General features: G+C 42.6%; 2 protein-coding genes across 2 annotated transcripts in view; one reads left to right on the top strand and one right to left on the bottom strand.

Moving 5' to 3' along the window:
- Nucleotides 1–743: 743 nt before the first annotated feature.
- On the bottom strand, nucleotides 744–11,780 carry cep170ab (centrosomal protein 170Ab). Its single transcript, XM_026303177.1, has 18 exons — nucleotides 11,676–11,780; nucleotides 11,482–11,571; nucleotides 10,875–10,953; nucleotides 10,615–10,673; nucleotides 9,984–10,146; nucleotides 9,347–9,481; nucleotides 8,776–9,228; nucleotides 8,268–8,638; nucleotides 8,010–8,138; nucleotides 7,709–7,841; nucleotides 5,753–7,222; nucleotides 5,261–5,504; nucleotides 4,899–5,007; nucleotides 4,612–4,764; nucleotides 4,013–4,101; nucleotides 3,587–3,680; nucleotides 1,157–1,208; nucleotides 744–1,006 (listed from the first exon to the last, which is right to left on the bottom strand). Exons 1-18 carry the CDS (start codon nucleotides 11,778–11,780, stop codon nucleotides 744–746), a joined length of 4,191 nt encoding a protein of 1,396 aa, XP_026158962.1.
- Nucleotides 11,781–16,083: 4,303 nt separating this feature from the next.
- Nucleotides 16,084–24,574, top strand: part of LOC113128210 (B-cell lymphoma/leukemia 11A-like) — a 34,179-nt gene continuing 25,688 nt past the window's right edge. Inside the window, exons 1-2 of the mRNA XM_026303366.1 lie at nucleotides 16,084–16,417; nucleotides 18,953–19,345. Of these exons, the coding sequence (XP_026159151.1) occupies nucleotides 16,363–16,417; nucleotides 18,953–19,345 (448 nt within the window). The 5' untranslated portion in view covers nucleotides 16,084–16,362. The remainder of the gene's footprint in view (nucleotides 16,418–18,952; nucleotides 19,346–24,574) is intronic.

The raw sequence follows: 24,574 nt of genomic DNA, 5'->3' as shown, positions 1-24,574 counted from the left end.
CATTTGGAAGAGGAAAACCTTTTTTGGGCGCTACATTTGATTTCATAGCTTCTATTAACACAAAGGGTCTACCTTTGATACACTGTTTCAAATGACATCGGCACAAGAAAAAGGGCATGGAAGGGAGTTTTTAATTGAACTATAATATACAGTTACACTGGTAGATATTGTGCATGCCCAGTTCCTTTCCCAGCAAATAAGCACCATGGCCTTTTCAAATGGAAAAATCATTACTGAGGAGGCCAACGACATATTTATTTATTTGTTTATTTTTTTATAAATAATTCAGTGGGTGATTATAATAACATTTTCCATACACCCCTCTGTTTAATCCTCTTTTGACAACATTGCACCTTTTCTAATATCTGGAAAATTTCAAGGCTTGTGATTAAATGGCAAGACTGACAACAAAAGACAACCAAATATTCTATGCAGGGAGCTGGAAAGTTTACCATTAACATTATGTCCTCTCATCTTTTATATCTGTTCTTCTTGAAATGCTTCTTAAGATAATAAGAGTGAGCTGCAACACAAAAACACAGATGGGTTATTGTATATTAAGTTATAGTGTCTTTGTAAAGCCATGGTTAATACTGTTTTGTTTTCATACTGAGAGCTGCTGTTTAGGACTGTTGGGAGTTTTACATGATTCAGTTTGACTGAAACACAATGCTAAAAAAAAAAATCTTCTAACCACACACCAAGGTCTACTCCAAGGGATGCAGGGATGTGTCCACTCTGAATCATTCTCTTAACGTGTAAGCTCTAGAGCTTTGCTGTGTGTGCTCTTCCACCTCTGTCTGGTCCGAGGACACACAGGGTTTAGAGGCTGGTCCTTCAGGCCTGGGGGCTGTTGGCATGCTAGAGGATGCTTCAGCCCCAGGGTGCAACACAGAGACTCCCTGCTGAGCCCCAGGACTGATCTTCTGGTCAGTGAGAGGGCTGGTCAGGCCCAGGCTGGACAGGGCATCCAAGGTGCCATCTGGGTCCACCATCATGTCGATGACTGTCAGATAGGAACAGCATAACACAAGTAATTTAAAATGACTATGTCTGAATTTCACGTTGGTTAAAATGCCACCTTATTGGTAGAGAGTGTTTTTAATTAAGAAGGTGTTTTGGATCTGAAAACTAAAGAGAAACATCAGAGCCATACCAAGGAGTTGTCTTTCCACTCTCTTCAGGTCTTGAATAATGGTTGAAATCTCCTGTTAGAGGAAAATAAATAAAAAATTAAAGCTGCTTGAGGATGTGATTAAGTAAATGGAAGTTCATGCAGCAAATAAATGGACTCATTCATCTCATCATTGCTGCAGGAATAAGTTGGATGCTGTGCCCAGCCAATAATGCTTTCATGCTATAGGCTTGTGACTTAGGCCATAGACAGACATTTCTCTTCAGTGGTTCACATGAGGCCAAACTGGGTTAAAGGCAGAATTTATGACCCTGCTGCTGAAAAAGGCAAACGATTTGTGGACTTTTTCTATCACCCACAGCAACTGTTAAGCCTTCTTTTTCCATAAAAAAACACATTGGGCTTTCCTCTCTAAAATAGATAGTATTGATTTGATTTGATTCCACACTCAAATCAAAGATATGATGATTTCATTAAGTACTCAGATATTGTGTAGCTTGTAGGAGCATTGTAGATGTGATACTGCATTGTAGATGTGATACTGCTGCATTATTCTTACCAAAGTGAAGCTAGTAGAGTACTGACATAAATCAGCTCTTAGGCAAAGTATTTCATAACTGAAGCCAAATAAAATTGCCTTTCAGACTCTGTCTTCTTATTAATTTATGCCATAATAATAAAAAAAAGGCAAAGGATTTTGCTGATTAGACTTCTGTAAAACTCCAGTATCTGATGCTTGTATTAAAATGCAGCAGTATTAACAAATACATAGCCCCTGTTTTCACTAGCAAATATTTTGGCTGATTAAATTTTAAAAAAATCTGTGAATATCTTGTGCTGTAATTTGGTGTTTTTGTTCCTAAAACTTCAGTATATTAAAGTCACATATCAGGTAATTATAAAATGAAGACAGAACACAGATACACATTTACTCTACACCTGTCATTCTTTAGATATACTGCTACCCATAGTTATTAGCACATGATCATTCAGGCATGACTTAAAATGAACAATATTTTGGGCCTGTGCCGAAATAGTCACCATACACACTGTGAAGAAAGATAACAAAAGCCTCCAGCCATGCTAGTGCTCTAAAGAAAGCTGCTTTGAATTAAGCGATAACTAAGTGACTACTTCACAGTGACAGTGCTAACATGCTGTAGGTATACTGTTTAGCACTGTAACCATCATAGTTTAGTGAGATTGCAAGGCAAGGCAAGACAAATTTATTTGTATAGCACCATTCATACACTACACAATTCAAAGTGCTTTACAAGGCATGTAATTACATTAAAAGCATTGAAAAGAGCATCTAAAAACAAAGACATCTAAAATAAAATAAATTTAAATGAAATAAAGTAAATTAAAATAAGATGTAAAAGCACATTAAGAAAACAAGGATGAACAATTATTTGAAGGCAGCAGTAAACAACAGTGTTTTCAGTCCTGATTTGAATGAGCTCACAGTTGGAGCAGACCTCAGGTGTTCAGGAAGTTTGTTCCACAAGTGCGGAGCATAGTAACTGAATGCTGCTTCACTTTGTGACCTGAGGGGTCTGGAAACCTCATAGGGAACTAATACATCTTGAATATATTTTGGTCCACAACCATTTAGTGCTTTATAAACTAGCAATAAGATTTTAAAATCTATCCTTTGACTAAGGGGAAGCCAGTGTAGTGATCTAAGAACTGGTGTGATATGGTCCAGTTTCCTGGTGTTTGTAAGGACTCTGGCAGCAGCATTCTGGATTAGCAGGCTAATATTCCCTAATTTGCACTAAACAGAAGTCCATCCATCCATTTTCTATACCCGCTTCTTCCTAACCAGGGTCACAGGGATCAGCTGGAGCCTATCCCAGCTCTCTCTGGGTGAAAGGCAAGGGTACACCCTGGACAGGTCACCAGTCCATCACAGGGCCACATAGAGACAAACAACCTCACACACTCACACTCACTCCTATGGGCAATTTAGAGTCACCAATCAACCTGACATACATGTTTTTGGACTGTGGGAGGAAACCAGAGTACCTGGAGAAAACCCACACAAGCACAGGGAGAACATGCAAACTCCACACAGTCACAAACCCACGACCTTCTTGCTGTGAGGCAACAGTGCTAACCACTCATCCACTGTGCTGCCCACTAAACAGAAGTATTGAACAAAATGAACTAGACCTGATTATGGTGAAAAATTGTTTTCATTTAATCACAAATGTCAATCTCATGTGGCATTGGAGGAAAAACCACTGGAATAAATTAGAATTAATATTCTGAGCACACTGGATATATCTACCGCATTTCATAGCGATCCTGAGATATTTCAGTCTGAATTGGACTGAATAACCAATCAAATGACAGCCCATTGTTGCCATCACTGGAGGCACACTACTAAGTGTGACTAAAAATATTTCTGTCTGCTTCACCAGCCTTTAGCATGGACAGGTTCATTACCTTGTTGGAACTCTTGAGTAGTAAGGAATCATGCTCTGCCTGCAGTTTGTTCTCAATATCTTCCCATTTCCGTTCTTTATCCTTGAAGAGGATCCTAGAGGCCAGGTTGTTACAAAAATAGCAAAATTATACAAAAATATTTTTAATGTATCTCTTGACAGATGTATTAGTTGAATGTTGAAATGATCTAATTTTGGCATTGTCTGCAGATCATAGGAATGAAAAAGGTCTTTGAGTTGTTATCCAATGTGTGATAATGAGTAACAGATGTAGCTGGTTGTCAGAGTAAACCCTCTGTGATGTGCCACTCAGACTATACTGGTTGGCCTAGTTCTTACTTCAAATACAGACAGAGTTACTCTGGGTATATTATACATTAAATTGACAGCAGATTACAGGAACAACACATCCCTTCATGATGCTCACCTGATTTTGCAGGCTGTTCTGTCAACAGACTGCCGTATCCTAGTTGAGAGCTGAGTCACAGATGCTAGTAGTAAACTGTCCAGCACCGCCTGATGGATGATGTTAGGAAACACATTGTCAGTTTTATTAAAAATAAGCATAAGATAACTGGGTAGTGAGAAGCTAACACAACAGTTTCAATACTTTTGCTAAAATTAGCCTAATTATAGTCACAACTGATAGAATATTCTTAATAGCCCAGGTCTTAGAATTAGGTCCAATCAGAAACACAGTTTGTTGAGGGGTGACTATAGATGTCATGTGTGGAGCTCCCTCTAGTGGCACCACATGTTGTGCTACTCAGTTGTTTGATAAATGTATATTCTACCATTACCGAATCATAAATGTAGGCACCAGATGAACTTTGTATGACCTACTTACCTTTTCATTCTAATTTCAGAGCTTTAAATACTCTGAATGAAAGCTAATTTCACAGTCTTTATTCAAAGTTGAAATAAGCACTTGACTGAGAAACACAGCTCAAATTTAACCCTCTACTGTGAAGAATGCCTGTATACTTTGAGAAGTAAATAAAGTTTAATACTGAAGCACAGACTCACATCATCTCTGTTCCATGTTTGCCGGCGGATGGAGCGGGAGATGTGTCCACTAGAGCCCCGGGGTCGCAGCTCCACAGACTGCCCATTGGTTCCTAAAATGTTGCTGGACTCCGAGGAGGGACCACCCAGGTCATCAAATACACGCTCCTCCAACTCCAATATAGGACAGTACAATATGGGTGGGTTCAGTTTAGTATGAATAACAATATTTTATCACTACTATCTACTATTAGCAGCTAGAGGAACTATGTTTTGCTGTAGGGTATTGTATAATATATAAACCATACCAGAGCTCCTGGGTCTGTGGCTGCAGGGCTGACTGAGTCGATCTCTCCTGCAACATCATGAATCTCTCTGGCGAGCATAGCTAGGTCTTTGGCTAGGTCTTGGCTAATCCTGATGAACAAATACAAACCAACAGTATATTATACTGTATGTGAAACAAATCTTTTATCTTTTTCTCCTCGTTTTCTTTAGTTTTATTTATTTTCTTCATATACTTCATATACATTAAATTGAAAGCAGTGCACAACCCAAAATAAAAGAGTAAATTATTGCAACAAATGTAATAACGGGGGAAATGTGGTTGAATAATGCTCTCATTCATCACTGCTCTCAAACTAGATCACAGCACCTCCCACCTACATACCTGGCTATTTCTTCACTGTGGGCTGTCCAGTCTCTCATATACTCGTCTTGCTCCCTGGAGTGCTGCTTCAGCCCAGACAGGCTTGCAGGATTAGGAGTTGCTGGGGCCGAACCTCCTAGCTGGGCTACCCGAGTAGCTGGGAACGGCCGTGTCTTCCCCTGCTTAGACATGTGGCGGTTTGAGCCATACTCGTCCTCTGAGGTGGAGGCATACTCCACAGGCACACGGCGCCACCGAGCGCCAGCTAAGAAAAAATGGTAGTGGAATTGAAATGGTGCTTAAAATGTGGGAGTGATATTGTCTGCTGAAATAATTATTAATTTAAACATTCATTAAGGAACAGTTAGATGAACAAGAAGGTAATTACGGATAATTGTGTAATATTTAGGGCGAACATAATGAGAACAGAATTTGTGACAGATAACATTTTCATTGCTTGTAGACTTGATAGAATATTTTAAAATATGGACATCCTGAAATTAAAATACTTACATGCAGGTGGGGCATGTCCGTAGGAGGAGGTGCCTTTATTCTTGTCAGGCAACTTGGAGGCGCTATTGGCCCTAGCTCTGGGTCCAGACACTGAGGTTACACTGGACCCTCTCAGTCCTTGTCTAATAGCAAAATCACCTGCTGCACTCCGGGCTCCTAGACCTCTACTCCTTGTCACAGTGGCCTCTGAGTCACTCTGGGCAGATGGTGACCCCACCCTCGGCCTCCTTGGCTGTGCCAGAGCTTCTATTCTGGACATTCCCCTTCGCGCCATCCCAGTCCTTGATGTGGAACTTGCGGTGGAAGCCTCAGAGGCTACCGACATTCGGTCAAGGTCAGCAGGCTCAGTGTCTGAAGAATCCCCCAGCCGGGCTCGCCTCAGCAAGGACGCCCTGGTGGGTCTAGGCTTGGGGACATTGGCAAGTTTATTGGGTGCAGAGGAGGCAGGGGCCTGAGTGATTTTTGCCCGACTAGACTTGCCAGACCCCACTGTTGTATTACAGGTCTGGGATCTGGCATGAGAGCCTCTGGACTCCTGTGTGGTGGTGGGCTGGGAGTCTGAAAGAAGAGAGTTGGAGTTTACATCATCGTCAGTGAGGTCCATGGAGGTCCAGGGGCGGCTGGGCTGCAGAGGTCCAGATGCTCTGGACTTGACTCTCCTGTCCTGGGTCTCCCGGCCCACGGTAGGGCCCTTACCGGATGAGCACACTACTGTTCTCTCCTTCTGCTGTCCTGCAAGGGTTCTGCGTTTCTGGACAACTTTTCTCGCTCCATCAGCTTGGCTTACTGTGCTTGTTGTGTCCACATCTGACTCTGGTGACATAGAACCTTCGATGGACTGACTTGGTGGATCACCTTGGTCTGACACAGTGGTCTCTAGAAATGCTGCCACAGCCTCAGAGTCTTTTTGCAGTGTGGTGCTGTCAATTCCAGCCTCCCTACTCTGAGTTTTACTGCTTGTTAGCCCATCAATACGTGGTATGAGTTCAATAGGCACGTTGGAGCTTGGTTTCTCCACAGTAAAGCTCTCCTGCCTCAACAATGGTTTCCCACTACTTTCCCTAGCCTTATCTTCTTCCTTTTTCCTCCTTCGTACTTCCATTCTCTTCTCCCCGCTGGTTAGTGGACGAGGGGGGAGCTTGGTCATCATGCCTGACTGACCTGATCTTCCACCACCACTGTCCTGTGATTTGGCCGGTGAGGAGCGACCTGGGCTGCCAGTGTGACTGCCCACACCTCCTGTGCCATGACCAGGCCGGTTTTTTCCCCTAGATATCTTCTCTTCCTGATTCTCCTTCTCCTGTAGCTCTGTGTCCTGTTTCTCCCCCATATCTGTATGCAGACCTGATCCCGGGGTCCTTCTTCCTAGGGTGAGCTCCTCACCAGGCAGCTGGGGTAAAGTTCTCCTCTTACGTTCTGTATAGCCAGAAGAACCAAAGGAGGCTGAGTGGCTGGACTCACTTATTCCAGCTAAAATAAGAGAAAATCAATTTTTAGTAAAGTGATCCATCAGATAAATGTGTTATACAAATATCATTACTGGGTAGCACACTAGCAGAACTGGTGTCAAGTAGCAATCTGTGCGATCAGTTCATTTCAGCGTTTCTTGTTCTACCAGCTGACCCATGAGATGCTATTTTGTTCTTCATGGATTCATACATCAAGCAGTTTATCATTTATCATCACTTTGGGGATAAATAAAGTTTATCTTATCTTCTGATCTTATGGAACTTTTGCTGAACAGTGGCCGCTCTGGTCACATGATATAAAGTCAGCAAGTCAGCCAATTCAAAGTGACTAAAGTGATCAAATATGAACTACTGGTCACGTCAGACTAAGCGAGGCTGTCAATAGAAAATCCATGAGAGTATTGAGAGCATTGCAATGGTGCATTTAAATTCTGACAAATTCAACTAATTAATTAACTAAGACCGACTCTTTGTTTAGATAACATACCTCTCTCCTCTGTGACCATGATGTGACTCTCCCCTCCTGATCCCTCAGGGTCAGTCCTAATGTGACTGGCAGCCAGAGTAGCCCACTGTGAGACCCAGCGGGGACCACCCACCACCAGTTCCTCAGATAAAACCTGGCCAAAAGCAGAATAAAAGATTCAAGTGAAAAATTACACTATTTAAACACACTAACAGTAGCTGTTTGTTGCTTTTAACCTAATTAAAATTTTGCTTATTTTTTGGTCACAAATTTAGAAAAGAGTGTTTTGACTGGAATTTTAAAAATGCTTTCCATTTTCCACCTCTGTTTCCATGCGTCCAGGCTTTCCTCTGTCTGCGGTAGCAGACCTCTGGGAAGTCAGCCTCTCTCTTTGGTCAGCACCCCCAAGCCTCGACACACACACAGCCTCCTCTTCATCCACACCAAACACCTGAAACATTCACAGGCACAAGAGTACCAGCATGCACATAAATGTGCGAGAATGATTGTTTTGTTATACCTTATAATGAGAGGCTAATTAGAACGAGAAAAAGTGTATTACAACTTTCTTCTTCCCCACCTTATCAATCAGTTTCCTAGCCTCTTCCTCTTCATGATCTCCATTCTCCAATTCAATGGTGTAGGTCCCTCTGTCACTATAATCATCTCCATGGTGATAACACTCATCGTGGCCACTCTGCTGATATGGTGCTGAGCCACGTCGCCTCTCTATGAATCCACTTCCACCTTTGGAGGATGATGACTTGCGACGACGTGCTGGACTGTCCTCCTCTGCGAAGAGGCCCTCTGGCACATTAGCACGACCCTCCCTGATCTTCATCCCTGCACCGCCCCAAAGCCCCCATGAACGCTCATCCAGTGCTGCAGCTCTGCGCTGCTCTCCTAGTGCATTCTCTGAATCACTCTGAGTACCATCCTCATGTTTGCTGCCTGGCATGGATGAGCAAAGAGGAAGGTAATGGGTCAGAAAGGTGGAGGAAGAAATATTAACTTAAGCAAGAAGGTACACAACATACTGCAGTGTGAAGTAGATTGGTTTAGATGACACATGCAGCAAGTATACCTACCTTTAAGGCTCCTCAGTTGCACTGGCACATCGCTCTTCACACTTTCTCCATCATCCTCTGCAGCTGTCTCTTTGAGAGTTAAAGGCAATTCATTCTGTGCCAGCCAGTCGGCAACTTTGACCTCTGCTGCAACCATGGCTGTCTGAAGAGGACTCAGGTCCTCCCCAACAGGTCTTTTAGGACGTGGCCTGGTCTCTGGTGCTACTTTTGCCACTCGATCTTTGACAGTCACTTTACCTGATGCTCCAGGGTCAAACTCGATGGTGAAGGACGCGTGGCCATGAATGGTTTCTGCAGCAGCAGAGGTACTAGCCTCTTGTTCTTGTGAGAGGGCCTCACCACTCACTTTACCTTGTGAGGGGGTGTCCTTGGTTGGGATCTCGAAGTAGCTAGGCTCCTGGTTAGAGGTCATTTGCAGGGCAGACTTTGTGACCTCTGCACTTTTCTTGGTGTCTGTCAGAATTCATGCAAAGATATGTATTTAGCACCACAAAGTCCACTAAACACAATCCACACATAAAATCTCACACATCAGTTTCTTTTTTGCAATTTTATGCAGCTTTACTAAGACCTGTTTCAGCTCTTTCTCGTTTCCGTTCTGAGTTTTTTTCCTCAGGTCTCCCTGGGTGCTGATCAGTGTCGCCATCTCCCCACCAGGCAGGTTGGCCATAGAGGGGCGTACCTCTGTGCAAAACTGCTACATCCCCTGGAAAAAACACCAATCAATTAGTTCTACATGGAAATGTCATGTCTGCATTTAACACCGTGCTTCTACTGTGGGTACATGAGTGACATGAAGGTGTGCTGTAAATTTCAACCTGTAGTTTCCATTTTCACAATTCTGCTGGAAATTTAGAACATATTGATGATTGGTTATGTTTAAAAATATTTAAATTTGTCCATAGGCATAAAATTCAATGCTGTTGATTAATTGAACTAATCATTCTGAATCCATCAAAAATGGCAAATGTTTGGCAGCTTTTACTTCTTAAAATATTTACCGTTTTCTGTTTTGCTCCTCTTTGCAACTTTATACTTGTAAAGTCTATTTGGTTTTGGTTTGGTCAGACAACACAACATGTTTAGGACCTCATTTAGAGCTCTGGGAACTATCTACAGCCCTAAACTACGTAGTAGAGCTACCAACCATGGTAATTGTATCCAAAGCACTTGGATTGACGGCTGTATTTTCAGATATGCAAGTTCACCTGCTATTTTGTCCTCTGCTCTGCTGGTCTCAGGGGGTTTTGCAGTGGCCCCCTCACATGCTGGTGCTGCTGCTGCCTCAGGGGGTTTCACCTCTGATTTGGATGTTTCTGCCTCAAGAGGTTTCTTCTGGTTCAGCTGAAGCTGGATGCTGAACTTCTCGTGCTGATGCAGTCGATAAGACAAGAGGCATCAAGAGTTCACAGCTATGCCAGCTAAACGGTACAGCCAAAGTGACAAAAATCTAGAAGTTCTTCTGGATTTTGTTACTTTTTCAATGTCTTACTGCATAACCTAAGAATATTTATTTTCCCTTTTTAACTCAGTCCTAACATATAATTGAAGGAGCATTCTGAATATGAATGCTGAGATTTCCTCTGCCTCATTACGATGAAATCCATCATTTCTGCAGCTACCTGGGCAGTTTGCTGTGATTAAACAGCAGATTCAAAGTTTTTGCTCAGTTCAGCAGAATTATTCCCTCTGTTTAACTACAACCCCCCTTTATACCACAAAAAAATACAATAGCTGTCCTTTGCTGACCAGACACATTTACCCAGTCAGTCAACATATGAACTGCAGTTACAGTTCTTCTCACTACAGGCATGACATACAGTACATGTACTATCTAACCTTCAGGGCCTCTTCGGGAATATGCAGCTCTCCTCGGACCACGGTGAACAGGTTGGTATGTGAGGCAGGTTAAGGAAAAAGAGAGTCAGCTGTTTACAGGAGTGAGAAATATACAGTGAGAGCCTTATCTATTATGCAGCAGGTACTGTGTAATGAACATTCACAGCGATTCAAAGACAGATAAAGTTACAGCATTGTTGCTGGTCATTGACCTTGTGCCTGGGTTTGACAATTAATGCAAGAATATATTCAAAGGATATCATATCCAAACCTCAATTTGTCATCAATTTTCAGAGTGACATAGATTTGCTCCTGGATTCTCACATCATTTACAAATGTCTGCAAGTAAAAGCAAAATATGGTTAAGAACAACATATGAAGGGCTTTATTCAAAGATGAGATCATCTAATATTTAAACATATTGTTAGGATTGGGGATCAAACCCTAGTATATTTTACTTGTGTTATGAGTTTATTATTGTCAGATTGTATTATTTTAGAATATTCACTTCTATAGCACTGATGACAATACCTTCATTTCTACTATAGTTTACGGACAGTGAATCAACTCCTAAACAATGACTCAGAAGTAGATTTGTGCAGCTTTATGGTGTGATATTGCAATTAGATATACAATATTTCTCATATAGTATCAGAGAGCACTAGTTTTCTTCATCTAAGACAATGAAGGGTTAATGGGTATTCTAGTAATTTAGTCTTGAAGTTTCATAGATTTGACTTGAGAGAAAATAAATTGAAGCAGCAGGGTCTGAGATGTCATCACTTTTAAAATATGATGTTTTGAGGCTTTATAGTTTTAGGTTTAATGTGCTGGCTCCCTCCAGAACCACAGACGCGTTTTACTCACCCCATTCAAGCTGCCCAGGTCTTTAACTTTATGTTCGTCTGTACTCGGCTCATAGTTTATGACAGCATGTTGTTTGTCCACACTGCGGGACTAAATCACACAAGATCCAGTCAATCACTGCAATTTGTTGCTAACCTCAGGGTTCCAGTCAGATGAGGAGTGTCAGCTCAGACCATGTGTCCTGTGGACTTTACCTGTAGCATCAGCTCACAGTCATCCCTCCCCACAAAGATCATCTCCCTGGGGAGACGATGGCGCGTCCCCCCGCCGCTCACCAGGAACCAGGAAGTCAGACTCATCTCTGGCTTACTAGCTCACCCCTGACCTTTAATGCATCCTGCTGAAAACAGGAACAGTGTTAGGCTCACAGTTGTCAAACTATCTGTGTATGTGTATATATCTAGCTATTCAGCTGTTTATTATATGAGTCATATTGAAATCAATCAATAGAAAGATCTGATCTTACAGAGTTATGCTGCTTCATACAGTTGCAGTACTCACATGACTTCATCATCTGTGTGTGTGTCATATGTACAGTAGTAATAATAGGGCAGGGCTGCTAACAACAGTGAAAGAAAAGCTATATGTGTGAAAATTAACTAACAACTAACAGATATACAGACATCCTGCTAAACTCCATGACTGAACTGCTCAGTAGTCACTTGTTCACCGATCCAGAAAAAAATAAGAGTTAGATATTGTACTCAGAAGGGGGAGGATGGAGATGACCTGGGTTAAATGATGAGGAAGACATCCAGAAAGACACAGATGATGATACATGTGCATTGGGGTTGCTAATTAAATTGGTGCTGTGTAGAAAGTCAGACAGCGCACACAGACCCACACACACTGAGCGCACAGGAAGTCAGAGCAAATAAAGAGAGCAATAATAGTTTGCCTGGAAAACCTACGTTTCTGCTCCCCCACAGTTCTCTCATATGATGTCCATGCAGTTGTGAGGATTCCCGTGCATATAAAACAGCACAACAGCTCCTTTCACTGACACACACACACACGCACACACACGCACGCACACACACACACACACACACACACGGCATCATCAGCACTCAGGCCCTGCTGACTCATGCTCTGAAGAAGCCATATAGGTGATTTAATTACGCACACTTTGTCATATCTGTGTCTACTGTTTGTGCAGCTGTTTGTGCGTCACCCTCAATGGGACCTGACAGCCTCCCTTCTCTCCCCGGGCTGTGATGGACGTGGTTAACCCTTCACTGGCCTCTCTTCTAGTGGCCCAAATGTCCCCTTTAGACGCTTGACCACACACGGCTCCGTCCGCTCTCAGAGATGACAACACATCTACATCTACTGTGCCTGAGCTGATGCCTACAGTCGGCCAGTGAAAACTAGCCCAGTTAGGCCATGTTTCAGTCCAGCCTTTATCATCAAGCCGTTTCACAATGACACCATTGTACCGAGGAGCATTCACTTACAAACCTACCTAATATGACACCACGCACATCATTACATAAATTAATGCACAGCTACAGTGTCTCTGCCGTGGATGGTGATTTTCGACTTGTCATGTCAGGCGTGTTGATCCTTGACGATCAGGATATCCCTCTTCACTTACGCACGCTCTTTATCCCAACCCAGGCTAATTTGGACAGATTTACAATAACACACATCACGTGTTATTGTAAATCAGGTTATGGAGGCTGTCTGTTGATGCGCTGCTGCCAAGTCTCTCCCGTTATGGACGACATATAGGTTTGTCGCACCAATAGGCTACAGCGATGCTCATTTCACCGTCTCCATCCTCCTCCAGCAAAACACAGCAGAGCCGGTGTGACACAAACACCAACACAGGAGGATAATTGGAACTCACCAGGTGCTCTACGGACAATCAGCATCCGATATGTAGAGGATTATGAAGAGCGCTGCTGCTGGTCCTGCAAACCCGCCGCCCAGCCCAGCTCCTGCAGCAATACTGTGTCTTGGCCTCACGGTGGCGCTATGGGCTCATACAACGAGCACACGAGGTTACGTAATAATGGTGACACCAAACCGCCAGCGGCACATGTTAGATGACTGTGGATTTTGGAAAATGATAGAAGTAATTTGAATGCAATGAAATATAGATGAACATTTTATTGTGAAATCCTCAGTTTTATGGTTTATGAGTAGCCTCATTTTTGGTTTGTTATGTCTATGAATGACGTGTAATTTATATACTAGCACAAAGGAATTCTATTCAATGTTTAAAACTCCCCTCTAAGCATGTTTTAAGATAGGGCCTATACAAAAATAACTTGTTTTCAATTAATATTTGTGTCATATGTTTTAAGCTTCTCTGCCTGATATGTTTCATCACCTTTAAAAAAAAGCTTTGACTAACTGGTTTAACAAAATCAGTGTAATTTCTGCTTTCTCTCTCATTAAAAGAGTAGAGTTAACTATTAGGGACTTCCCTAAAACCTGACTGTACACTGGATAGCTTTCAAAGTTTCCACGTGACACCTACCTGTGTGAGTTGCATACTGGACCAAGATTGACTCTATAGAGTTGGGACGTCACAAAAGTCTGCTCATACATTAAGCCTAGGTCTTAACCTGAGCACAGAGAGGAATGTGAATACATCATTCTGCAAACATCCAGGTAAAGAAGCAACATGCAAACACATAAGCAATCTTGGAACTTTGGAAACAATTTAATAGCGCAGTTCATTGCATAATTAATAACAAATGACTGCACAGAGACCTTTTTTTATTTTGCAATGAGGGCCAATCTCCTATTGAAACACTAGATGGCGCCAAAGTACTAAGCCTGGATGTGGGTCAGGGATTACTGTTGTTGAACCCGATCAATTATGAGGTTTATATTAGGATGAAACAGTTGCTTACACTTGAAATAAAGCCTTCTAAAGAAAGGTAAGTACAGTAAACAGGTAGTTAGTCTGAAAACAGACATTTAAACAAAGCAGTTATGAGTTTTTATGTTATGTTGTCTCCTGCAAGTAACAGCAGATTGTTTATGGGCCCTCTTCTGTATTAAGCTTTTATAGCCTACATGGGACTTATCTGCCCCAGACTCATTCTGTTCTAACTTCACTTAACATGTAAATTATATATGTTAATCACAACAAAGGGGAATTGAATTGTTTGAATGTGACTGTGATTACACTGAAATGATTAGCTTATGTTTCACAGTGAAACCACACTTCACTGATGTATTAATTCTGCTGTTTTCTGATTTTATTCTGCAAAAATAAGCATGAAGCTTTGTTACTTTTTAGCTTCAACCATTGCAATCAAACAAAATCTATCTATCTATCTATCTATCTATCTATCTATCTATCTATCTATCTATCTATCTATCTATCTATCTATCTATCTATCTATCTATCTATCTATCTATCACAATACAGCTAAAACAGAGGCCCAATATGCTCAAAATACATTTTTCCAAATGCCTAATTAATATATGAAATTATTACAGTGTGTGTTCTTAATCTCCCAGTGTGTGTGTTTTCAGATGCGTTTGAGAGTAGATTTTTGTTTTGCCTGTTGTGGTCTGTTGCCGACAATGAAAGAGCTTCCTTGTCCACTGAAATCATCACCATGATACATTTTACCATTTATGAATATGGACACAGAAGAATTATTCACTGTTGATAATTGATCACTTTTAATACGGTGATAAGTAAAGTGACAAGTACAAGTCACAAGTAAAAAGCTAAAATGCAATTTTAACTCATTCATTCACGCATTATCCATAACTGCTTATTCCTATTTACAGTCACAGGGATCTGCTGGAGCCTATCCTAGCTCTCTCTGTGTGAAAGGCAGGGGTACACCCTGGACAGGTCACCAGTCCATCACAGGGCTGTAGTTTTAATATTTTTCCTAAAATGTTCAGTAGTAAACCTAAAGTAATCCACTGTGCTCGCACCCAGACACCTTATACAATATATCACATCGGTATTATTTTAATTCTGTTATTCTGCTTTCTTGCATTTAGGTCATGGTGTTTAACGTATCCTGTGCATTGCGGTTACACTCACCAAAACGTGGGCATCAACTAAAGTAGCTCCAACTTAGTGTACAGAGAGACGGGGAAACAGTGGACTTGGTCCTCAGCATGGAACAAATATAACAGAATAGGAGGAAAAAACACGAACATTCAATTGTTACTAAATTGCTATATTTACTAATAAGTAGCCTGATGATAAGAAACAAATTACAACACAAAATAATATCATCGTGTAAAAATAGTCTTCGCGCCACACATTCAGTTTGAATAGTCACTGCAAATTGTGGCTGTTATTATGCATATTCACATCGGAAAATAAACTAATAACTATCAGTGACGTGGTAATGTTGGGGTCTTTGGTCATGGGCTTTCTCCTTCTCTGCTTCTTGGATAACTCGAGTCCTCCCCTCTCTGTCTTCCTTGGCCCAGCCCCCCTGATCCCCTCTGCCCATTGGTGTCTTCGGGGTCTCTCTTCTCTTTTTTCTTCCTTCCATAGGTAGGCCATAATGAGTGTCCATTGGTTTTTATAATGGCTTGTCCCCCTCCCACTGGCCGGCTTCGCCCTGCCCATGTTTTGTATGTCTCAGTCCGTCCGTCTCCTGACGTTCAAGTTCGCAGGAACGTCACGTCCGCACTTGAACTTGCAGCTCAGGGGGCTTCACCGTACCCCCATCACTCTCTCTCTCTGCGAAAAAGTCATGAAGAGCTCAGCACAGTCCGTAGCGCACTACGCTTCACTCCTTGTATGATCTGCAGTTCGCTTTTATTATTTTTTGCCTTTTCCCACTTGGATGTCAGACGCATCAATGAAGATATTCCATTTGGAGTCTACCTTGTAGGAACGGATTTCCTAATGTGAAGCTGAAAAGCCGCCACTCAACCAACATGTCTCGCCGCAAGCAAGGCAAACCCCAGCACCTGAGCAAACGGGAGTTTTCGCGTAAGTGGAGATTAATCGCATTTCGGCGTATTTTCACTGTTTTCTTCAGACACATCTTGTTTTTTTTCGTTTAGGGGAACTTCCATGGGGGATTTTAATAGGTAGGATACGGCCACGTACGGCCCCAACATGTCCTGCGTGAAATTAGAAAACGCAAACATGTATATGTTAATTTAAAAAGCACACACACACGCACATAGATTATTGGATCATGCTGTGAAAGTTTGGAAACAGCGTGACAGCTTCAATTTATGTTGGTTTGTGTGTTGTATAGCGAAGAGTTCAAGGTTTCTCTCGCCATTAAAGGGCATGCTTGGGCTTTATGGTCAGACCTTTGCCTGTATGAACGCAGCCAAAGCTCACTTCTGCTGCCATTCGCGGAGAAGTTTTCAGGTGTCCCCTGTAAAGCTATTCCACTACTACAGCGCACCTTCTGTTACGTTGTAGGAACATATTTACAGGGATTTGAGCTGGTTTGGACACAGGGAAGTGGTGTTTACAATGTCCACTTCTCCACAACGCAGAGACCTCGTGCGCGTTACCCAGCAGGAATACCGTTTCTTTGCCACTAACTCCTCACAGCCAGTGTTTAAACACACTGTTTTTAGTATGTAATAGGCTGTTTAGTGTCATGAACAGGTATATGCTTCATAAATTCACAAGAATCTCCGTGCGCGAAGCAGCTCTTCGATCACCGGAGAGAAAAGCAGGAAACTGGTTTTACGCGCGTGTGTGATAAAATTTCGGGGGCATTGACTGAGATCGTATTAGAAACCTTTCCTGCGCTCTCTAGATACATTTGTGTTTGCCGAAGAATTATGTCCCACCGTTAGTCTGATGACAACAGGAACTGGTTTATCAATACACGCTTGCGCGTCCCCGAATGTGTTGACGTCTCCAAACACACACATTGTTTTAATTCAGGTTTAGGAGCCAGTGTAAGCTATTATGTGTTTCTTAATTATATTTGGCACAAATGCGTTTCTGCTTACGGTTTCTATTTCGTTTGAAACCAATTATGCTCTTGCACCATGTACGCGTTCATTGGTCGGATAATTGTCCTAACGCTTGCCAGTGGGGGGCGCAAAATGATTGTAGTCCTGTAGGGCACTTGTGAACTTGAACTTGATCCACTTTATCCCTCTGCTGCTTGACCAGGCGCATGCAGGGGATCGTTTTAGTAGAAATAAGTGATTCTATATTTTATGTTCCCTCTGAAACTCATGTATTTTTCTAAGGGAGAAAAACAAGTAAAACACAATTATAGGCCTGTTTTAACAAGTGTAGTGGTTTCTTTAAGCCTATATCATTTGCATTTTTTTTTGTTGGCCCCGTTAGATAAATTAAATTGAATTTGGAATAAGAGTTAGGTTTTAGGAATTTGACCTATAAAGATAGTTACAACTACATAATAACATTTTGTATTATTTTGTTTTGAGACCAAGGCCGAGCTGTCATGTACTAAAAGGGCAGTTTATCACATGTTTATAAAGGCAGAGAGGAAATTCACGCACTGTATATGCATGACAATTGGATTTGCTGTTTAAATGGATTTGAAAATTAAATGTCCCTTTTGCCATTTTTCAGTGAGTGAGGCCTGATGATTTTCCTGATAGTGGAACAGACCAGTGGGAAACACTGGACCAAACTACTTTAAATTCTGGTGCAGTCAGATGTCTGAAAAAAGGATTATATTTTAGTTTTCAAAGTTATTCACATCAACCTTGCTTGGCATCAAAATGAGATTATTTGGTTTGAAGAAAATCTTTCCACCTAACCCAACCTCACACATCTCGCCTCTGTCCATGCCATAAGCTGGTTAAGATAAGCGTCAGTAAAATTCCCTCATCTTTAATGCAGTTGAACATACAGGTAAGAGGGCCTATCTTGCATAGTCCCTCACCACCTTCTCGCCTGACCCGACAAGGAATTAAAGGTTGAACCGACAGCAAGAATTCATCACATCTTATCTCGACATCCCAGTCGGGGCGCCCACTGTCATTTACCGTGTGGCTAGATTATTTCTTTTAAAATGCTCTCTCTCTCATTTCTGTCCTCTCTCTCTCTCTCTCATGCGCTCTGTCGGTACTTCAGGGACCTACTCCACATCCAACCCCTCAATGTCTAACCTTGGTTCACGAGATCCCAGCACTTTTAACGAAATGGGGTCCAATCATCTTGAACTCAAATTAGAATCTATTTTTTGATTCTCAGAGGTGTTAGGTTCATTAAAAAAGTGAGATTGGCAGCACAATAAAGAGGGTCAAGCAACTTAATCGTTTGGCAGCTGCCTGCAAGCTGAACATGTCAGTCCTCATCAAAGTAGTCTGTGTGCTCTTTTTTCTTTCCTAAAAATATTGTATACACACTTTAGAACCTGACCTTATTCCCACAGTCTCTAGCAGGGTGGCACTCAGTGATGTGCCTTTCTAATGCCTTTCTTGAACATTTGTTTACAAGTACTACAGAATCACTGCCTCTCTCTGTACTATTACAGTAGTACCTCACATTTCTCTTTCTCGTCTACCCCTTCAGCTGAGCCGCTATCAGGTATTTTACCAGAAGAAGACTCTCAGGACTCACCCAGGCTGAGAGTGGCTCAGAGCGAGCCTCTAAAAGGGGACCAGGACCTGCTGACCTGCGGCCAGTGCCACTCCCGCTTCCCCTTGGCTGATATTCTGCTGTTCATTGAACACAAACGTAGACAGTGCCATGGTAGCCTCTGTACGGACAAACCTCTGGACAGACCACCATCCTCCCCACTCGCCTCGCCCCTCTCCACATCCTCCTCTCACTCGCGGACCCACCATCGGCACCCACGAAGGGTGTGTCACCCCGTAGAGGTGGCCGTTCAGGTGTCGCCACAGGATGAGGATTGTTTATCTGCACCCTTGCAAGGAATAATCCCCAAGCAGGAGAACATCACAGGTAAACACACTGAGAGCTACAAAGGGGAAACAAATGGGCATAAAAAAGGTGTGTGATATGAGTCCATATGCTCTAAAGGTCTGTGGAGTGTGTCACACATGCTCAGGTTCATGTAAAGTCCATTTCAAATGAGAACGGCTACTCTCTCAGACTTCCTTGGTTCTGCTTCTGAAGGGATGTATCCAATCTGCATAACCACGGTGTGAAATATCTGCCACTGCATTTAGGAACTGTGAATGTCCCTCAGCTGAACCATGAACCCACTTGAAAATTATTGTGAGAAAAGGAAACATTTACAGACAGTGAAAGAGACACACAGAGACAGACAAAGACACAGATTATAAAGAGAGAGAGAAGAAAGATGGATTTCTTTCGGTTTGTTGCTGCATCACAGATGTGCTCAGATCCTGTGGCTGCCACAATTTCTCTCATGTGGTGGTGAGAGATGTATCTCTATCCCTCCCTGGCTTATTACACTGCCAGTTCTCTCACTCCCACAAATATGTGCCTGCAAAGGCTCATTCTGATGCTAAAATTAAAAAGAGATAAACGAGAATGTAATTATGCTGAACTGTCAAGGAAGAAGCGCTTATTTGAGGAACCCTGCAGCCACTAATTGTCAGTGTTTTTCTTCATTTATGCAATTAAGGACTTTGTAAGGTGGCTGGTTGATTTGTTGGTTGTCCACCAGGGCTAAATGAGGCTCTAGTGAAAACACGAGTCGTTGTGCAAACAAGCATGGGTCCCTTATGTTCTGTTTCACAGAGCGGGGTTTGATTTTGACCAGCCTATTTGAATGTTTATTCACTTCCTTTAACAGAGCCGATACCGTGCGCCAGATTGGGCTGATTGTCTAGGCAGTTGTGATTTAATTTGAAGCCAATTCAGGCTAAATGCACAGGGACTACTACTCAGCACTGTACCATATTAGCCAGTGCTGCAGCTTTGCAGATGGGATTGTAAAGCGACTACTGTTATCTGTTATTAGCTAGTTAGTCCACCGTCATAAAAAATGACCGCTATTCATTAGTGCGCATTTTGTTAAACATCTGCGCACACACACTCATGTGAACATGTACACACACATTTTCGCACACATGCCGCTTGGCCTTGAACATGCTTTTCATTGCTTATTTAGGTCAACATGCAGTGGAGTCCCCATGATATCAAAAGTTCACTAGCATTGTGAGCAGAGTTTTATTTAAAGCACTTCTGTCTCTGGACAGTGTGTAACACATTGGGTTAATAATGATCACATTCACTTGTCTGTGTGTGTGGTGAGGTTGCGTCCTGTTGTGACACTAGCTTGTGTTATAACCTTGTTGTAATGTTTCCTTCTGTTTAAATCCTCTTTCTGTGAGGTGAGAAAGATAACATGTTTGTCAGGTCAAGATAGCAGATAAGGAAATGGATAAGCCAGAAACAAATTTTTTGGTCAAACTGAAGAAGCAGCCTCAATGTAGAACGAACCACAAACCAGTCACATAAATGCACAAAAGCCAGCCTCCCCCACCTCTTTTTTCTGTGTCCAAGATTGATGGATCCAGACTGGCAGTGCCAGCGCACCACCCCATACTCCATATGCTATCTGCCATGTTCTCTCACCCTGCTCAGTTAGAGGCTGACACAGAAGCATCGGGCAACTTAATACATGTTGTCCCTCCACACTGTATCCCTGCCATACTGGCTTTATGTCCATTTATCCCAGGGGTATATATTGTGTGTTACACTTGGAGAGATTTACTGTATGCTGCTGCACTGCATTCACTTGAATGAATGTGACCCCTACACTCCCCACCCTCCTCCTGAGATGTCACTTGATGCAGATGGATTTTTTAGCTTATACGAGCAGCTTGGGCTAGTTGTGGAAAATAAGCTGCTATATGTAAAGGGAGCTAACACCCAGGATGGTTGAACTTGGAGATGGGGGCAGTGAGAGCAGTTGTCTGTAATACACCCAAAGCCGTGGTAGAAGCTGCGCCTCTCGATCTCCGTCTATGGGACAGCTGAGGCCGTCTGGGAGTCTCACGGCTGCAGCTGGGGCTGGGGTCTGCAGTCTGGGGCTCTGGGCCGTTAGAAGAGGGCAGGGCAGCCTGTGTGCAATCATTTGCATGATAAACAATTTAAGATATGCAGTGGGATACCGTAGCTTGTCTCCAGATTATGGATGGCCCAGAAAAAGAGCAGATGATGGTTTCTCACACAAACTAAGTGACCATAGTGCAGTGTAAAACTGAAATGAATTCACAAAATATAATCACTATTAAAGAGGCATGCCTGAAAAGAAGATTCACGTTCACATCATTTACATTTACATTCATTATTCCCTGGAATTACTGCAGTTGTTATCAGCAGAGTAAATGATTGTTTGGTCTTCCTGTACTCAGTAATTGGAGCAAGTTGCTTTTCATGGTTAAAATTTAGGATGCATAACTGCACTGCTGTATATAGGCTTCACCTTGTTCTGTATGCCATAATTAATATTTTTACAAATCGTTTCTCTTCACTACATTTTATGATTGTGGTGCCACATTCTTGTGCTCACATTGCTACATTAGCTACTATGGCCTGTATTTATCCATCCCAGCATTAGCACATCTTGCAGACTCACCAGTGTAGCCATGTGTGTTAATGAGGCCATTGAAGCCACTCAAATCAACCACCATCTCACACTTCTGCGTCTTTCCAGTGCACTGCCTCCATTGTACACTGGACTCTGAATCAATACTGAGTTAATTATGGCAGCCACCTTTCCCCCTCTTTCCCTATGAGGAGGAAAACATTCTAACAACGGAGCAGTATTTCTTGTAACACCTCTCTTCTTGCCTGTCCCGGTGTTTGTCCCCTTGTGTTGTGGAGACAAAGGCATTTAGCAAGCCCCGTACTGGCACTGTGCCACCTATTCCAAGCCCCCCCCCCCCCAACTCATAAACACATACATACATTGGGTATCTGTCAGGCAGAACTGGGGGCTGGGTATTGTGTGTGGAGTGTGTGTGAGTGGTGGTGGAGGGGAGGGATGCTCCTTGGTTGAGATATTTTTTTCCTGTGTCCTGTGTGTGTTCATGCATGAATATAGGGAGCAGTGCAAGTTCACGTGTGTGTGGTTTTTCTTTTTTTTTTTTGGTGATCACTTTAATTGATGCTGAAAAGGCACAGATGCATGCTATTGTATTTATTGGACACCAGCTAATATTTGCAACATAAACACTCCATTGTCTGTAAAAACTGACTCTAATGTGATCCTACAGCTGCTCCAGGCTCTGATAAAATCGGTCCTACTTTTGGCTCTGGGCTCCGCTAACTTTTAATGAAGGTGAACGGGAATGTTTTTTCAGATGAATTTTTCATAGAGGACATTTTTGTATTCTAAAGCCAAGCTCTAAACACCCACAAATGTTGTTGGTGGAGATTCATCAGCCTTTGTTGTTGGATTGAATGTTAGTGGCTGTGGCTCCATTCAAGCATGAAAGTTTAGTGGATGTTTACATCTTGAGTTTGGATGTGGTGTTAAACTAATGTACATGCCTAGGTGTGTGTGTGTGTGTGTTTTTTTAACCACTCAAACTGTTTATGGCATTCTTTATGTGTGTGTGAGAGAAAGTGTGTGTTGGGTTGTTTGTTAAAGGTTTACTACCCTGGGTGTGCAGACTGAACATGAAAGGGTCTTGGACTTGGCAAGCCTTGCCTGAGGACACCCCTCTGTGGACCATGCCAGGCTAGATTTGGCACAGAGAGCTGTGCCTGAGGGACAGGGTGAGACTAAATGTTTGTGTGTGTGTGTGTGTGTGTGTGTGTGTGTGTGTGTGTAGAGGAGGTGCATCTGTGTGTTAATGTGATGTTTTGTGGGATTAGGAAGCAGGGCTTATGGGGAGATGGTGGGTACGTGTGTTACAGTATGCGTGTGTACTTAAGGGTCGGCATGCAGTGTGTGTGTGTGAACTGTCCTCAGGGCTCCTGGCTTGGGCTTCCTGTGTCTCTGTTTGTCTTCTAACAACCCTGGTACCACAGCCTGAGGCCATTCAGGTGGAGGCTAGTTGAAATATGCACACACACAAACACACACACACACACACACACACACACACACACACACACACACACACACGTAAGGCTCACACAGCTGCATGCACTCACTCACAAATGTACAGACACACACCTGTTTTAACACAACAATACTCCCCCTTGCACACATATACACACACACATTACAGTGTAAACCCCCTCCTGTGAACCTCTGTTTTGTCTGTAATAAGTGTGTTGCGGCAGAGGCCCCATGATGTGTTGCGAGTTGACGAGATCTGTCAGAAACATACGATCCTAATTTCAGCCCACTCCCCTACGCTTTTCTCCCTTTCGCTCTTGCTTTCGTTCCCTTTTCAGTATGTCTTTCTCTCCCTCTCTCACTCATGCTGTCTCTCCATGCATTGCTCCAGTAGTTTTTCTCAAGGGAGTAGAAACTCTAAGTTTTGGCCACATTATTGTGTCTGCACCTCTTAAAGGCTTCCAACATCCACTCTAGAGCTCATTCTCACTCTCGCACATTTGGCTGCAGAGCAAGCCAGAAGACAGCCACACACACACACACTTGTATACATGCACATACACTGGCTCTTCCTATCCCTGCTACCTTCTGTCAAATGAAGCTATAGGACAGAAACAACCTTGTTTGTCCACAACCGTGTCACACGGGATGAAAAAGTATCCTCAGAAATAAGCATGTCCTGCCGCTGTCCTGTCAATACGGTGGCAGGCAGTCACATCACAGGGTCAGGGGTCATCTGACAGCGTCAGAGCCTGTCACGCCAGCCGCCAGCTTCACCACCTGCAGGTTAATGACTTTATTTTTAGACAGAACAGAAACAGAGAAGAAAAAGTGTCTTTGATACAGCTGTAGCTCAGGAAGTGGCGGATGAGAACAGAAACGACAGAAGTGGTATTTTAGGAAGCCAGGTTAGTTTGGGGTGAGAATGAGATTTTGACAAGATGATTTTCATTTAAAAAATACTTTTTTCTTAAAAAAACAACTCCCCATTCTCCTTTAACTCTCATTTAGGTCACTAATTGAAACTGATATAGTCTTTAATATTTTGTGTCTCTCAGAGTCTGTATTGCATTATCACAGATCACTATGTCACTGCAACCTCTTGTGTTTCTATTGTGACTGTAATGTTTAAAGCTGTGGTGCTCCAGGACTGTTGCTTTGTCTTTCTCACACCCATGACGATA

The sequence above is a fragment of the Mastacembelus armatus genome, chromosome 1 (assembly GCF_900324485.2).
Source record: "Mastacembelus armatus chromosome 1, fMasArm1.2, whole genome shotgun sequence".
In the NCBI taxonomy this organism is placed as follows: Eukaryota; Metazoa; Chordata; class Actinopteri; order Synbranchiformes; family Mastacembelidae; genus Mastacembelus; species Mastacembelus armatus.
Note: the sequence above shows the minus strand (reverse complement) of the source record. Positions and strands in the feature narration are given on the sequence as shown.